Genomic DNA, 14,931 nt, shown 5'->3' on the forward strand with positions numbered 1-14,931 from the left:
ATTGTTCTTTCACTCTAGCACTTCCTCCACAGCTTTTTTTTATTTTATTTTATTTTTATTTTTATTTTTTACACAGGGACAGAGAGAGAAATAGACAGGGACAGATAGACAGGAATGAAGAGAGATGAGAAGCATCAATCATCAGTTTTTCATTGTGAGACCTTAGTTGTTCATTGATTGCTTTCTCATATGTGCCTTGACCACGGGCCTTCAGCAGACAGAGGAACCCCTTGCTCCAGCCAGCGACCTTGGGTCCAAGCTGGTGAGCTTTTGCTCAAACCAGATGAGCCTGTGCTCAAGCTGGAGAGCTCGGGGTCTCGAACCTGGGTCCTCTACATCCCAGTCCGATGCTCTATACACTGCGCCACCGCCTGGTCAGGCTCCACAGCTTAATATACATGTTATCTTCTTCTTAGTTTCTTTTTTTTTTTTTTTTTTTTTTTGTATTTTTCTGAAGCTGGAAATGGGGAGAAACAGTCAAACAGACTCCCGCATGCGCCCGACCGGGATCCACCCGGCACGCCCACCAGGGGCTATGCTCTGCCCACCAGGGGGCGATGCTCTGCCCCTCCGGGGTGTCGCTCTGCAGCGACCAGAGCCACTCTAGCACCTGGGGCAGAGGCCAAGGAGCCATCCCCAGCGCCCGGGCCATCTTTGCTCCAATGGAGCCTTGGCTGTGGGAGGGGAAGAGAGAGACAGAGAGGAAGGAAGGGGGGGGTGGAGAAGCAAATGGGCGCCTCTCCTATGTGCCCTGGCCAGAAATCGAACCCGGGTCCCCCGCACGCCAGGCCGACGCTCTACCACTGAGCCAATCGGCTAGGGCCATTAGTTTCTCCAGAGAACTTACTTTTATAAATTTACTTCAAACGGTTTGTAAAGAGTCAAAAAGCTTATCCCCTGCCCTGCTTCTTACCCGCTCATAGTTCCAGTCTCCAGAGATAACCATTCCCCCACCTACCCCTTTTAAGTACTAGATTTTTTTTTTTTGTCTAGCAATTGCCTCTGCATTTACAAAGAAAATGCTTATAAAGATCTCTCTTGATTTAAAGAATTTTGGTTGTTATCTACTCATTTGCTGAATGTGAGGTGAGGATTTAGTGCGTGCACACGCACATGCACATAACATGCACACGCGTTCCTGCATATGCCCACCGATACCCCTTCTCCTCTGCTTTTTCCCCATCACAGTTTTGGCTGCATCCTTGGGCAGCATTTGCTGCTGACTAGATAAATATTATTTATTGCTGAGCCCAGTTCAGTTTTTTTTATATATATTTGCTTAGTTTTCTATGTAATTATTGCTAATTCTTTCCAAATGATCCAACAGCTCTGTTAAATATGAATCATTTTTTCCACCCTGTTTTCTTTACTCAGACTTGAGCCTTTGACACCTATTTTATTCTCTTTATCCTTGTTTGTGGGTTTATGCCCTTTTTACTCCTTAGTTGTCACTTTAATGAGGTTTTAGGAGCAAGAGAATACAAATGTTTGTGATCATTCTGCCACAAACATTTGTACAATTTGAGTGCAAATTCTTTCTACATTTTCACCTCTAAAAGAGTTTGTTCTATTTTAAAAGACCATGTATCATCACAGATATTTTAAATACTTGTTTATGTTGAATAGGTAAAAAATTCACAAGGTACAAAAAGGTAGAGAATAAAAAGTATTTTCTCTCATATCAATCCCCTAAACACCTCATTTTCTTTCTCCAAAGCAACTAATATCATTAGTTTATTGTGTATCCTTTCAGGACTATTTTGAATGTATTTTCCTATGTACACAGATTGTTGAATTTTATACAAATTGTTATGTACCTTGCTTTTCACTTAACAATATAGATCTTAGAATATATTCTATATCAGTTCTCAAAAAACATTTATTTTTTTGGATGCATTATATTCCATTGTATGAATGACCACAACTTAATCAATCCTCTATTAATGAATATTTAATTTGTTTTCAGTCTTTCCAAAGAGTACCACAGTGATGATTTTATGCATAAGTACGATATCTGTTTGATAAATTCCTAGTTAGATTTAAAAATTTTTTTTGATTAATTTTAGAGAGAGAGAGAAAGGGAGAGAGAGAGAGAAACAGAAACATCCATTTGTTTCTGTATGTGCCTTGACCAGGGGTTGAACCAGCAACCATTGTGGATTGGGACGATGCCCTAACAACTGAGCTATCCAGCCAGGACAGAATTTAGATTTTAGATTTTCGAACTAATAATTTTCTTTCTTTCTTTTTTTTTTTTAACAGAGACAGAGAGAGAGTCAGAGAGAGGGATAGACAGGGACAGACAGACAGGAACGGAGAGATGAGAAGCATCAATCATTAGTTTTTTGTTGCACATTGCAACACCCTAGTTGTTCATTGATTGCTTTCTCTTATGTGCCTTGACCGCGGGCCTTCAGCAGACCGAGTAACCCCTTGCTGGAGCCAGCGACCTTGGGTCCAAGCTAGTGAGCTTTTGCTCAAACCGTGCTTAAGCTTGCGTACTCGGGATCTTGAACCTGGGTCCTCGGCATCCCAGTCCGACGCTCTATGCACTGCGCCACCGCCTGGTCAGGCATAATTTTCTTACACATGCAAGACAGAGTCTGTGAAATGTGAAATGGTTGATTTGTTTTCCCATTCAAATAACAAATCATTTACTCCCTCTTCCACTTGCACTGTGCAGGGGACACCAAACAGATCTGGACGCAAAAAGAAGCTGATACTTTGCTCTTGGCAGTAGATCCCCCTTTACATTCAAGATGGGCTTTATTTTCTCCCTTTTCCTTCTTCTCTAAAACCATAAAAGAGTAGATAGGAAATATTTTCTGATAGTTTTTTAAAATAACTTTTTGACTTATAATTGACATACTGTACAATTCACCCACTTAAAGTATACAATTCAGTGGGGTTTAGTATATTCATGAGTGTGTAACCATCACCACAAACAATTTTAGAATGTTTTTATTGCTCCAGAAAGAAATACCATATCCACCAGCAGTCACTCCCTATTTCCCTCCAACTCTCACAGCCCTGGGTAATCACTAAATCTACTTTCTGTCTATAAATTTGCTTGTTTTGGATATTTCATCTAAATAGAATCACGCAGTATGTGGGGTTTTTTTCATTTTTAATTTTATTTACTTATTTTTATTTTTGTATTTTTCTGAAGTTGTAAACGGGGAGGCAGTCAGACTCCTGCATGCGCCCAACCGGGATCCAACCAGCATGCCCACCAGGGGGCGATGCTCTGCCCCTCTGGGGCGTCGCTCTGTTGCATCCAGAGTCATTCTAGCGCCTGAGGCAGAGGCCATGGAGCCATCCCCAGCGCCTGGGCCAATTTTGCTCCAATGGAGCCTTGGCTGCGGGAGGGGAAGAGAGAGACAGAGAGGAAGGAGAGGGGGAGGGTTGGAGAAGCAGATGGGCGCTTCTCCTGTGTGCCCTGGCCGGGAATCAAACCCGGGACTCCTGCATGCCAGGCTGACGCTCTACCACTGAGCCAACTGGCCAGGGCCTTGTGGGGTTTTGTGTTTCTTAGTTTTTCGGCAGAAATACCCGAGAGTTTCGAGTAGGTGGTTTTCGGGTTGATGTGGGATTTCGGGAGGTAGATGGTTATCTGCCTAGGGGAATGCGGCAGGTTAGTGCTGAAGGGGGATGGCTTAGCAGGCTTCTGGGGTAGAACCAGTCAGCAGAGACGTTTAGGATTAGGCTGTCTTTCCCACAGTGCAGGCACTCTGTGTAAGGTGAGGCTACACCTACACTGTCACTGCTGAAAGTCTGCAAAATCACTGAGCAGCATGCTGAGGGATCATTTTGAAGTCAGCACTATTTTGAACAGAATACATTTCTGGCTTTGAAAACCCTTGGGATAAAAAAAACAATTATTTTATAAAGTTGATCACCTCTGTTTTGTTATATAAAGTACTTTTTATAATATTTTAAAGTTAATTTGTCTCTATCTCATGCTTTATCCCAAAACATAAAATTATTGTTTGTCTGTTTTACCTTTCCCTACCATGTATCTTATCTGTGATTCCACATCTTGAAATGCAGAGTCATTTTTCCGGGATGGAGCCGGAGCACCTATCTCCCACACAATCATTTGCTTTTTATTGCCAAAGGGGTTGATGTGTCATGTTTCCTTGAAGCCTGTGCTAACCCAGAAATTACCTCATTTTCAAATTACAAAGGATTTATCAACTGTGAGGGGCCAAGGTTCATAGGAAGGTTATGGCCGTGTTTCCTGAGTTGTCAAAATTCAGAAAACATTTCGAATAAACAAAAACAGCCACATAAAAATCTCATCCCTTTAAATTGTTATACAGTCTTAACCATACTCTGTGATCGTCTTCACTGCTTGGTGTCATAGTAATGCTGTAACTGCCCTTGTCTATGGATTTATAAACTCATAGGTGTCAACTGTGTCCTAGAAGTCAAACTCAAACAGAGGGCCATTTGGCAGCATTCTATGGAGCAGTCGGCAGGAAGAGAAACAGTTGCTAACATGGGACTGTGGGAAGCAAGGAAACTGTACTTTGCTATTGGCAACCTTTTTATGAAGATTGGGAGAATTTAAAGCTCCCTGGTGGAATTAAACGTTTGGCTTTATAGGAAAGGTTTTTAAACATCTGAAATTAAGGCCCTGGCTGGTTGGCTCAGTGGTAGAGCGTCTGCCTGGCGTGCAGGAGTCCTGGGTTTGATTCCTGGCCAGGGCACACAGGAAAGGCACCCATCTGCTTCTCCACCCCTCCCCCTCTCCTTCCTCTCTGTCTCTCTCTTCCCCTCCCGCAGCCAAGGTTCCATTGGAGCAAAGTTGGCCTGGGCACTGAGGATGGCTCTGTGGCCTCTGCCTCAGGCGCTAGAATGGCTCTGGTTGCAACAGAGCATTGCCCTCTGGTGGGTGTGCCGGGTGGATCCTGGTCGGACGCATGCGGGAGTCTGTCTGACTGCCTCCCCATTTCCAACTTCAGAAAAATACCAAAAATAAAAAATAAAAAAAATCTGAAATTAAAATATATCTGAAGAAGGCTGCATTAGGATAACTTTGGTTGAAAAAACCAAACTAACTGGCGTACATGTAAAGGGTATTTACTGGCTTATGTGTCCACAGAGTCTACTGGGTGGAAGTAGAGTTGGATCCAGGGGCTCCCAGCATGCCATCAGGGCTCTTCCTTTTCAACTCCCTTCTCTTGGCTTGACCCTCCTCTGTGTTGGCATCATTTTTGGGTAGGCTTTCTCCACCTGGTGGTCACTGGCAGCTTCAGGTTAATAACTTCAACAGGAAAGAAAAGTGTAAAGAACTTATCTTTTTCAGGAGTTCCAATGTGGGCTCCAGGATTGAACCACATTGCCCATTCCTGAACCAGTCATTGTGGCGGGGATGGGATGGAATATCCTAACTGGCCAGACTAGGATATGAGTTTACATGTGGGGGGAGAGTAGGTAGGACATCAGCTCCACTCAAACCGCATAGGCTGAGAGCAGAGGAGAAGGGATACTTACCAAAAGAACACCAGGTGCTATTACCAGAAAGAGAGTAGATGCTGTGTGCAACCAGAATTGCCTGCCACAGAGAGGACATCAAGAGCTCATTTTGAAATATATAGAAGGATAATGTGCTCATAGAAGTACATAAACTGCCTGATCTATGGTAGCGCAGTGGATAAAGCATTGACCTGGAATGCTGAGGTCTCACCAGTTTGAAACCCTGGACTTGCCCAGTCAAGGCACATATGGGAGTTGATGCTTACTGCTCCTCCCCTCCTTCTCTTTCTCTCTCTCTCTCTCTCTCTCTCTCTTTCTCTCCCTCTCCTCTCTAAAATGAATAATTTTTTTAAAAAAGTACATATACTGTTCTCTGCCAAAGACTAATGAGAAAAAGTAAGCATAAAGGACAGTAGGAGGGGTTTTCATAATAGATTTGCTTTAGAAAAGCTAGATGGAGATCAGAGTTTTATAAAGCAAATCCCATTTTCCCACTAATTTTTATTTCAAAGTCACAATCTATATTCCCAAAAGGAAGTGAATCTACCAGGTTTTTTACTTGGGAACTTCTGATGGAAAAGTAGTTATGATAGCAACAGATCTAGAATATGTATGAGTCCTTGTAATATATCACCTATACAATGTCTACCAGGATAGCAGTTACCAACTACTAATTCACTTTTCCTTTGGGGCTCTTTCAGAGCTTGGAAGCTTTTTCCTTTCTCTCCCTTAGTAAATAATTCGTTTATCCTTTTCTTAAGCTACAGACCTTTTTCCTATGCTAAGATGTTTCTAGTTCTACCTTGGACCTCCAAAAAGTTATCCATTGTTTTACATAATAGAGTTAACTACAAATGCAAGGTCACATTTTGTCAGCAGGGAAGCTATTTAATTCAAGTTCAGCCACAGCCTGAAACTTCCTTAAGAGCAGAGCTTCTGTTTTTATAAAACTGGAGACCACATAAAGAGAACCGGTGCTTAGTCACTTGCAGAGACTTCCCAGGCTTTTCCTGAAGCAATGAAAAGGTATGGGTGGGGAGGGCAGAACCGAGGATGGGCAGACAGGTACAGCCCTCAGCAGGTGCTCTGCCTTTGTGTGTATCTGATTTATAAGAGAATGGAATCACAACATATAACATAGAAAACAGTATGTAGACTTTGCCTACAAGATTGGCAAGTTTAAACAGGATAATGGTATACACAGGTAAAAAATAACTATGAATATCTCAAACAGTTATATTACTCCTCCCCAGTCTTCTCTCTTAAAAACGTGGGCTTTTTAAAAATTTTATTGATTTTTGAGAGAGAGAAAGGGAGAGAGAGAGACAGAAAACATCTATCTGTACTTGTATGTGCCCTGACTGGGGATCAAACTGGTAACTTTTGTGTATCGGGACGACGCTCCAACCAACTGAACCATCTGGCCTGGGTCCCCATCTTTTCTTTTTTAATTCCTAAAATTTATATCAAGACTATCTTTGAGCCCTTTTATTCATTCATTCATTTTTAAACAAATAGTTATTGAACACCTGCTATGTGCTGGTACTCATCTAGGCGTCGAAACTATAGCAGGGAATAAAACAAAATCCTTGATTTTGTGGAGTTCACATTCTAAGGAGGAGAGCAGTCACCAAATAAGCAAATATATAACATGTCAGGTAATATTAAGTGTTGAGAAAAAAAATGAAGCAGGGTTAGAGGGATAAAGAGTGGTAGGAGCCCTGGCCGGGTAGCTCAGTTGGTTAAAGCATTGTCTCGATATGCCAAGGTTGTGCGCGTTCAATCCTCGGTCAGGGCACATACAAGAAACAACCAATGAATGTGTAAATAAGCGGAACAACAAATTGATGTTTTTCTCTCTCTTTTTCTCCATTCTTCTCTCTCTAAAATCAACTTAGAAAAAAGTGGTGGGAGAAGGAAGCTGCCATTTTATGTATGATAAATGTGATATTTGAACAGACATGATGGGGGGGGGGGGACAAGCGATGAGGCTACCAGGATGAGGAGTAGCCTCAGCAGAGGGCGGTAAAGCAGTCAGTCTGCTCTGAGAACAGCACAGAGTCCAGAGGTGCTGGGCGACAGGAGCAAAGCAGATGTGGTGAGAGATGAGGTCAGAGAGAAAGCAGAGGAGGGTGGGGATTGGGAGCTGCTCATATTTAGGGGAGAAGGGAAACCATTGTGGGCAGGAGAATGATAGGACCTGATTTATGTTTTAACCAGAAAGTTTCAGCTGCATTTAGGGAATCGGGTAGAAGCAGGGAGACCAATTAGGAGTTCATTGAGAAAAAACCAGGCCAGAGATGATGGACCATCATGCAAGTTGAGGTTGAGGTAGTGAGAAACAGTCTCATCCTGGATATATTTGAAATTCATATTTTCTTTGTTTTTTTTTTTTCTTTTCCTCACTATTTTTTAGAAGTATATAATCTTTTCCATCACCCACCCACCCAACCCCAGTAGTAGAATTAGTATTTATGTCTTTGAGACCAGGGGCTTTATTTCTTGTCCTGTCTTAGGTCGTATCTCTCCTCTTCCTATTACCCCTCTAAAGTTTGCTTGGTATGGAGCTGGACCCAGATAATGGGAACACTGTTGCAGATTATATACTCGGGAGGTACTGGCATGGTGGAGAAGGGAACAGAAAGTCCTGGGAAGGGAGACTCCAGAGCAGGATATTCCCTACTTCTGATCAGGGAACTCAGCCGTAAGTATATATCTACTACTGATCATGCCTAGATGCTCTAAATATATTTCCTTGTGGAAATTGCTCATACTGTTTACAGTTTTATAGAGAGAACTCATACTGGAACGAAGAACTGCATCAGAGATAGAAATCACTGCTGTACTTCGGCTGATGTGTTGGCAGGGACAGTTGTAGAACCTTAAAGTCTCAGAATCAGGATTCCTAGAAGGCATTTAATTCTGTTTTCTCCTGCTGTTGTGTGAATTCCTACCACTGGTGTAATCATCTAGCCTCTGCTTCAAGAGTCGATAATTCATAGATATAGAATGTCAGCGCTAGGAGTGATGTTAGTGAACATGGAGGGCTGGGACTAGAAGAATCAAGGAGTCTGAACTCCCAGACCCATGTTCTTTCCACTCACTATGTTGTCAGTCCAAATAAAGGGCAGCTCTTGCTGAAAATTAAGAGCTGGGTTTAAATGTCTCTGTGTTCATCCCAAGACAGGCTGTCTGGGTTTATTTGCCTTTCGATCCTAAACTGTAATGAATTCTCTTTTTATTTCCAACCCCAGGGGTTGCCCTGCTCACAGATGTGTACCCTGAGAAAATCTTGCTTGGCCTGCTGGCTCAGTATGATAGCAGTAAAGACAAGCACACACCAGAGACCAGAATGAAAGTCGGGGAAGTCCTGATGCGAATTGTCCGGGCATTGGGTGAGTTTTCTTGTTCCAACCATCTGAAACGGGGTGGGGGAGCAGTATGGCTTTGGAACCAAAGTCGGTATACCTGGAGGCTTGTTATGCTACCAGAGTGAGGGCACGGATACTTCTAAACATCTTGCAATGCATAGGACAGCCCCCTACAATAAAGAGAGATCTGGCCCAAAATGTCAATAAGACCCCTTGGCTAGATTCTGTTCTAGAGCTCGTATGAGCCATTATATTTCTGTTTTAATGCCACTCAGATGTGTTAGTTAATCCAGGACTGCCATGTACATTCAGGATGTTCACAGCCGTAAAAACTCCAAGAGGCATAATTGTATGAACAGCACGCCCTGGAGTTGTACAATTCTCAACCTGTACAGTCATCCTGGTGGCCTTGACGTGGCTCAGCTACGATTCAGATTGCCATCCCACTGGACAGTGTGAAAGTTACTCATTCCTTTCTGTAAAGTATTTATTTACAAATCCTTTTGGATGTGGAAGCTTCTGCACGTAACTAATTTTATCTGTTTTATACCAATTTTATGAGCATAATTTTTTAGTGGCTAGCCTTTTCTGATATCTGCTAAATATGGGAGTGTGTCCTCATTAGAGCCTGTGACCACCTTTGAAGTGATTATATATGGCTCCTGCCCCCACCTTTTTTGCCTTCCTTTTATATTTAATGGACCATAATATGAACTAAAGTATATTTTAAAATTATCCCCTGTATTTAGGGAATATTTTATATCATTTGATAATATTTATCTCTCATTCTAAAGAAAAAGAGAGAAAGATAAATGAAATTTTTTTTTTTGCATTTTTTCGAAGCTGGAAACGGGGAGGCAGTCAGACAGACTCCCGCATGCGCCCGACCAGGATCCACAGGCATGCCCACCAGGGGGCAATGCTCTGCCCATCTGGGGCATGCTCTGTTGCATCCAGAGCCATTCCAGCGCCTGAGGCAGAGGCCATGCAGCCATCCTCAGCGCCCCGGCCAACTTTGCTCCAATGGAGCCTTGGCTGTGGGAGGGAAAGAGAGAGACAGAGAGGAAGGAGAGGGGGAGGGGTGGAGAAGCAGATGGGCGCTTCTCCTGTGTGCCCTGGTCAGGAATCGAACTCAGGACTCCTGCACGCCAGGCCGATGCTCTACCACTGAGCAAACCGGCCAGGGCCTTGAAATTGTTTTTAATTTGTGTGTGACTGTCATTTGAATCCTTGATGGGAAAAAACACTTTCTACCTCTGCTCATAGTAATACCCAAGCATTCTCTGAATTCTAATTTAATTTTCTGCTTTTTTCAAGTTCTATATCATATAAATTCCTTGGTGATTTGATTGCTCTTCCTAATGCTCAGAGGCTTTTTATCTTGAATATACTTTTTTTTTAACCGTGAGGGTAGTGGTATCAATATAGTTCAGTTCAAAAACATTTTTTGAATAGCTGATGGTGGGTTCTGTGCCAGAGGCTGGAAATAGGAGCATGAAAAAGTAAGTGTCTCCCTGCAGGGAGCTTACAGTTCAGTAGGAGAGGTCAACTCATACACAAGTCATCTTCTAAGGTGACAGACACGCCTATGGAGGGTATTGTGGGAACACAGAGGAAATGGTTTTGTCTGTCCTTTTTCTTCTCAAGACCCTACAGCTGAATGTGACAGTGTGCTACATGAGGTCCTCATCACGATCACAGCATAGTAGGGAAATTTTTGAAAAATAGATTTTGTACAATAGTTTTTAGAGATTCTCACTGCACAGCATAGGTTTGAAATAAGGTAAAAAGGTGGGTTGGACATGTTAATAATTGGACACCAATCTGGAAATTTGGCATTCATAGATGTCAGCAGGAATAAACAACAGTTAGAGTTCACATATTTTTATTTTTTTAAGAGGGAGAAACATCGATTTGTTGTTCCACTTATTTGTGCATACATTGGTTGATTCTTGTATGTGCCCTGAGCCAGGATCAAACCCACAACCTTGGTGTATTGGGACAATACACCACAAGTTGAGCTATGTGGTCAGGGTTAGAGTTTACATTTTTTAAAAGGAGAATTTTTCAGCAAAATTCAGATGATAAATAAAATGCTTTTTGCCAAGTCTGCCTATGTTAGGATTATTTTAGTTCAATTTAATAAATATTAATATAAATTGAAAATACTAATCTAGCCAGAATTAAAGGTTGCAGCCCAGACTGAATAACTATTTCTTTCTCCTTATTCTTTTTCTTTTTCCTTCTTTTTCCTTCTTCATGTCAATTTTTTTCAGAGGTGCAAATTTAAAAAGTGGAATTACTGGGTCAGAGGCTATTTATATTTTAAATTGCTTATATACTGACAGATCACTTCCTAAAATTGTGGGTGACGTGCTTTTTGAACCCCTTTCTATGTCTGTTGCCAGATAGAGAAAAGTGTCTTTTGAAAATTGTGTTTTTCAAAGTGAATAGACTAAGAAAGACCTCTTTTTTGTTATTTTGTAGTCTTGACTGCAATGGGGGAAAAGTCTTGTTTTAAGAAGTTAAATATTAATACATTTTGCTGTCAAGTACCTTACAAGAGTTGTTAAAAAATGACAAAAATAAATCACCTTTGGAAGTATCTTACTCAACCAAATTTGCTTAAAGGTGCAGCATTATAACCAATTACCTCAAGGACATTCTAGTTAAGTAGTTTCCAGAAATGTTTTAACTTTTAATTTACTAATTTAAAAGTTTTATCTTGTAGGCTTTTTCTTTCATAATATATCTTTTGGTTCTCTTCTGTATAATGAACAACCCCAGAACTTAATGGCTAAAACCTACAACCATTAATTTGTTCAGAGTTCTATGACATGGGCAAGGCTTGCCAGGGACAGCTCATCTCTGCTCCACTTGGCGTTGTCTGGGCTCAGCTGGTGGTTCTTTTCTGCATGTGGTGTAGGCTGGGCTCACCCAGGAGGCTGCATTCAGCTGGGATCTTGACTCGGGTGCCTCCATGCTTTTCTTTTCCACGTGGCTTCCCTGTGTCCCTGCCCGTGGACACTCATCATTTGGTTGTCTGGACCAAACTTCTTTCAGGATAGTGAATGGCTTCCCAGAGAACAAAAGCAGAAGCTGCCAGGCCTATTAAGAACTAAACCTGGAACTGGCTTACTATGACTTCTGCCATATTCTACTGTCAAAGTATGTCATGAAACCAGCCTAGACTCAAGGGGAAGGAAATTAGCCTCTAATTCTTGGTGAGAGAAACAGCACTGTGTTCAGGGGTGGTGTGTTGGCAGCCCTATCTGCACACTAATTACTACATTACCAAAATAGCACATGCTCACCACAACCTAACAGTATAGAGGTATATAATGAAAACTTTAGTCTCTGCCAAATATTAGTTACATTTACTGTTCTCACCTCCCAAGGCGAACAGTGACAATAGTTTGGTATATACTCTTTTACACCTTTCCCTGTGTTCATCTAGATATATGCAAAAATATGTGAGCTTCTTATGTGTTTTTTTCTCTTTTACAAAAACAGAATCTTAATCTACTATTACTATTACTCTTACTGTTATTATATACTATTACATGCTTTCTTTGAAACCGATTTTACCAAGGTATAATTTACATAAAATAAAGTGCTCCCATTTTAAGTGTACACTTCAGTAAGGTCTGATACAAATCTATGTAAGCATCAAAATGGTTATGTAACTACAGTCAAAATGTAGGACATTTTTCTCACCTCAAAAAAGTTCCTCTGGCTGTGGCCGCTTGGCTCAGTGGTAGAGCATCTGCTGGTGTGCGGATGTCCCGGGTTCAATTCCCAGTCAGGGCACACAGGAGAAGCACCCATCTGCTTCTCTACCCCTCCCCCTCTCCCTTCTCTCTTTCTCTCTCTCTTCCCCTCCCCTCCATGGCGCGATTAGAGAAAGTTTGCCCTGGACACGGCTCCATGGCCTCCACCTCAGGCGCTAAAAAATGGTTCCCGTTGCAGTGGAGCAAGGGCCCCAGATGGGCAGAGCATCGCCCCCTAGTGGGCTGGCCAGGTGGATCCCAGTCAGGGCTCATGCAGGAGTCGGTCTCTGCCTCACCTCCTCTCACTAAATTAAAAAAAAAAAAAAAAAGTTCCTTTGGGCCCAGGCAACATCTCATTTCACACCCCACCCCAGGCAATCACTGATATGCTTTTTGTGACTATAGATTAGATGTCTCTTCTAGTGTTTTATATAAATGGAATCATGTAGTATAAACGCTTTTGTGTTTGATTTCTTTTGTTCAGCATAATGTTTTTGAGATTCATCCATGTTGTTGTGTAGTTTTTCACTATTTTTTATTGCTAACTAGTGTTACTTTATATAAATATATTGCAATTAGTTCATACATTTACCTGTTGATGGACATTCACATTGTTTCCGGTTTTTTGCTATTATGTGAACATAGCTGCTATGAACATTCTGATATGTCTTTGTGTGAATGTGTGTGTGTGTGTGTGTGTGTGTATAATTTTTTCCCCCTCCCTCTCATTAAGTACCTAGGAGTGGAATTGCTAGCGCATACACTAGGTATATAAGAAACTGCCAAACAGCCCTGGCCAGATAGCTCGGTCGAGCATCATCCCAAGAGCAGAGGTTCAGTCTCCGGTCAGGGCACAGACAGGAACAGATTGATGTTCCTGTCTCTCTCTCTCTCCCCCTCCCTCCCTTCTTCTCTCTCAAATCAATTAAAAAAAATTTTTTTTTATTCATTTCAGAGAAGAGAGAGAGAGAGAGAGAGAGAAGTGGGAGGAGCAGGAAGCATCAACTCCCATATGTGCCTTGACCAGGCAAGCCCAGGGTTTCAAACCTGCGACCTCAGCATTCCAGGTCAAGGCTTTATCCACTGCGCCACCACAGGTCAGGCACCAATTTTTAAAAGAATTTTAAAGGAAAGAAACTGCCAAACCACTTTCCAAAGTAGCTGTACCATTTTGCATTATGACCAGCAATGAATGAGAGTTCCATTTGCTCCATATTCTTGCCAACACTTGGTACCAATTCTTTTTTTTTTTTTTTTTTTTTAATTTTTAGCCATTTTTATGGATCTCCAGTAGTATCTCATTGTGGTTTAAATTTTTATTTCCCTGATGACTAAATATGTTGAGCACATGTCTTTTCATGTGCTATTCATGTAATTCTTGTATTTCTTGCGTGAAGTAACTGTTCAGATGCTTTCCCATTTTAATTGGATTATTTCTCTTCCTTTATGAGTTGTAAATATTCTTTATATATAGTGGGTACAAGTCCTTTGTCAGATATCTGTATTGTAAATATTTTCTCCTAGTCTTTTCTTAGTGGTGTCTTTTTAAGAGCAGACATTAATGTTTTTGGTTAAAATAATACTTATTCATTATAAATTTAAGTAAATGTGCAAAAGGTTTATATGTTTTACCTCAAAGATTAAAAATAAACACATTTAAAGTTTTAATGCCAACAAAAATATTAAATTGATAACATTATTTTAATGTGATAGATCATTTTATGCTAAAATGAAATCACTGCCCACAATGTGAATGTGGTTCTGATGGTAGGGTGAGGAATTTTTTTAGATCAGCATTCCAAAATTTATTATATACTGTGTGATGAATCTTTACTCCCATGTCTTCCTTCTGTGCAAACTATTGCAAAACCCTTGGGCTCTGAAGTCAGGCTGCCTGCATTCAAATCCCAAGGCTACCACTTCCTGAATTTTGAGTATGTGACTATAAGCAAGTTACTTAATATCTCTGCGCCTCAGTTTCTCCATCTGCAAAATGATCTTAATAATAATGCCTACTTTATAGAGCTCTTGTGAGGCTGGCAGGAGTTATTAAATGTAAAGTGCCAGGTATATAATAAGCAGGTATATAACGACAGTATTACCTTTTATTAACTCAAGTTCTATGTAGTCACTCTGCAGGCCAGCAGGGATACTAGACAGTTAAGGGTAGAATTTCAACTACCTCAGGAAAATAGGAACTAAATCTAAACCAGGCTTGTTGCATGAAGCCAGGGACTAGGTTTGTATTACCCTGCACACACAGGAGTGAGAGCTCCAGTTACCGCTGGGAACAAGCTTCTCTCTCAGAA

General features: G+C 41.3%; 1 protein-coding gene across 4 annotated transcripts in view; it reads left to right on the plus strand.

The window, feature by feature from the left end:
• The window catches only part of TANGO6 (transport and golgi organization 6 homolog), a 219,086-nt gene that overhangs the window by 111,190 nt on the left and 92,965 nt on the right, over positions 1-14,931 (plus strand). For 3 of the 4 annotated variants that reach the window (XM_066243181.1, XM_066243180.1, XM_066243179.1), the window contains exon 15: positions 8,736-8,876. The exons of the other annotated variant lie outside the window; for it this stretch is intronic. In XM_066243181.1, coding sequence (XP_066099278.1) covers positions 8,736-8,876 — 141 coding nt within the window. The remainder of the gene's footprint in view (positions 1-8,735; positions 8,877-14,931) is intronic. 4 annotated transcript variants of the gene reach the window in all.

The sequence above is a fragment of the Saccopteryx bilineata genome, chromosome 9 (assembly GCF_036850765.1).
Source record: "Saccopteryx bilineata isolate mSacBil1 chromosome 9, mSacBil1_pri_phased_curated, whole genome shotgun sequence".
Classification (NCBI taxonomy): domain Eukaryota; kingdom Metazoa; phylum Chordata; class Mammalia; order Chiroptera; family Emballonuridae; genus Saccopteryx; species Saccopteryx bilineata.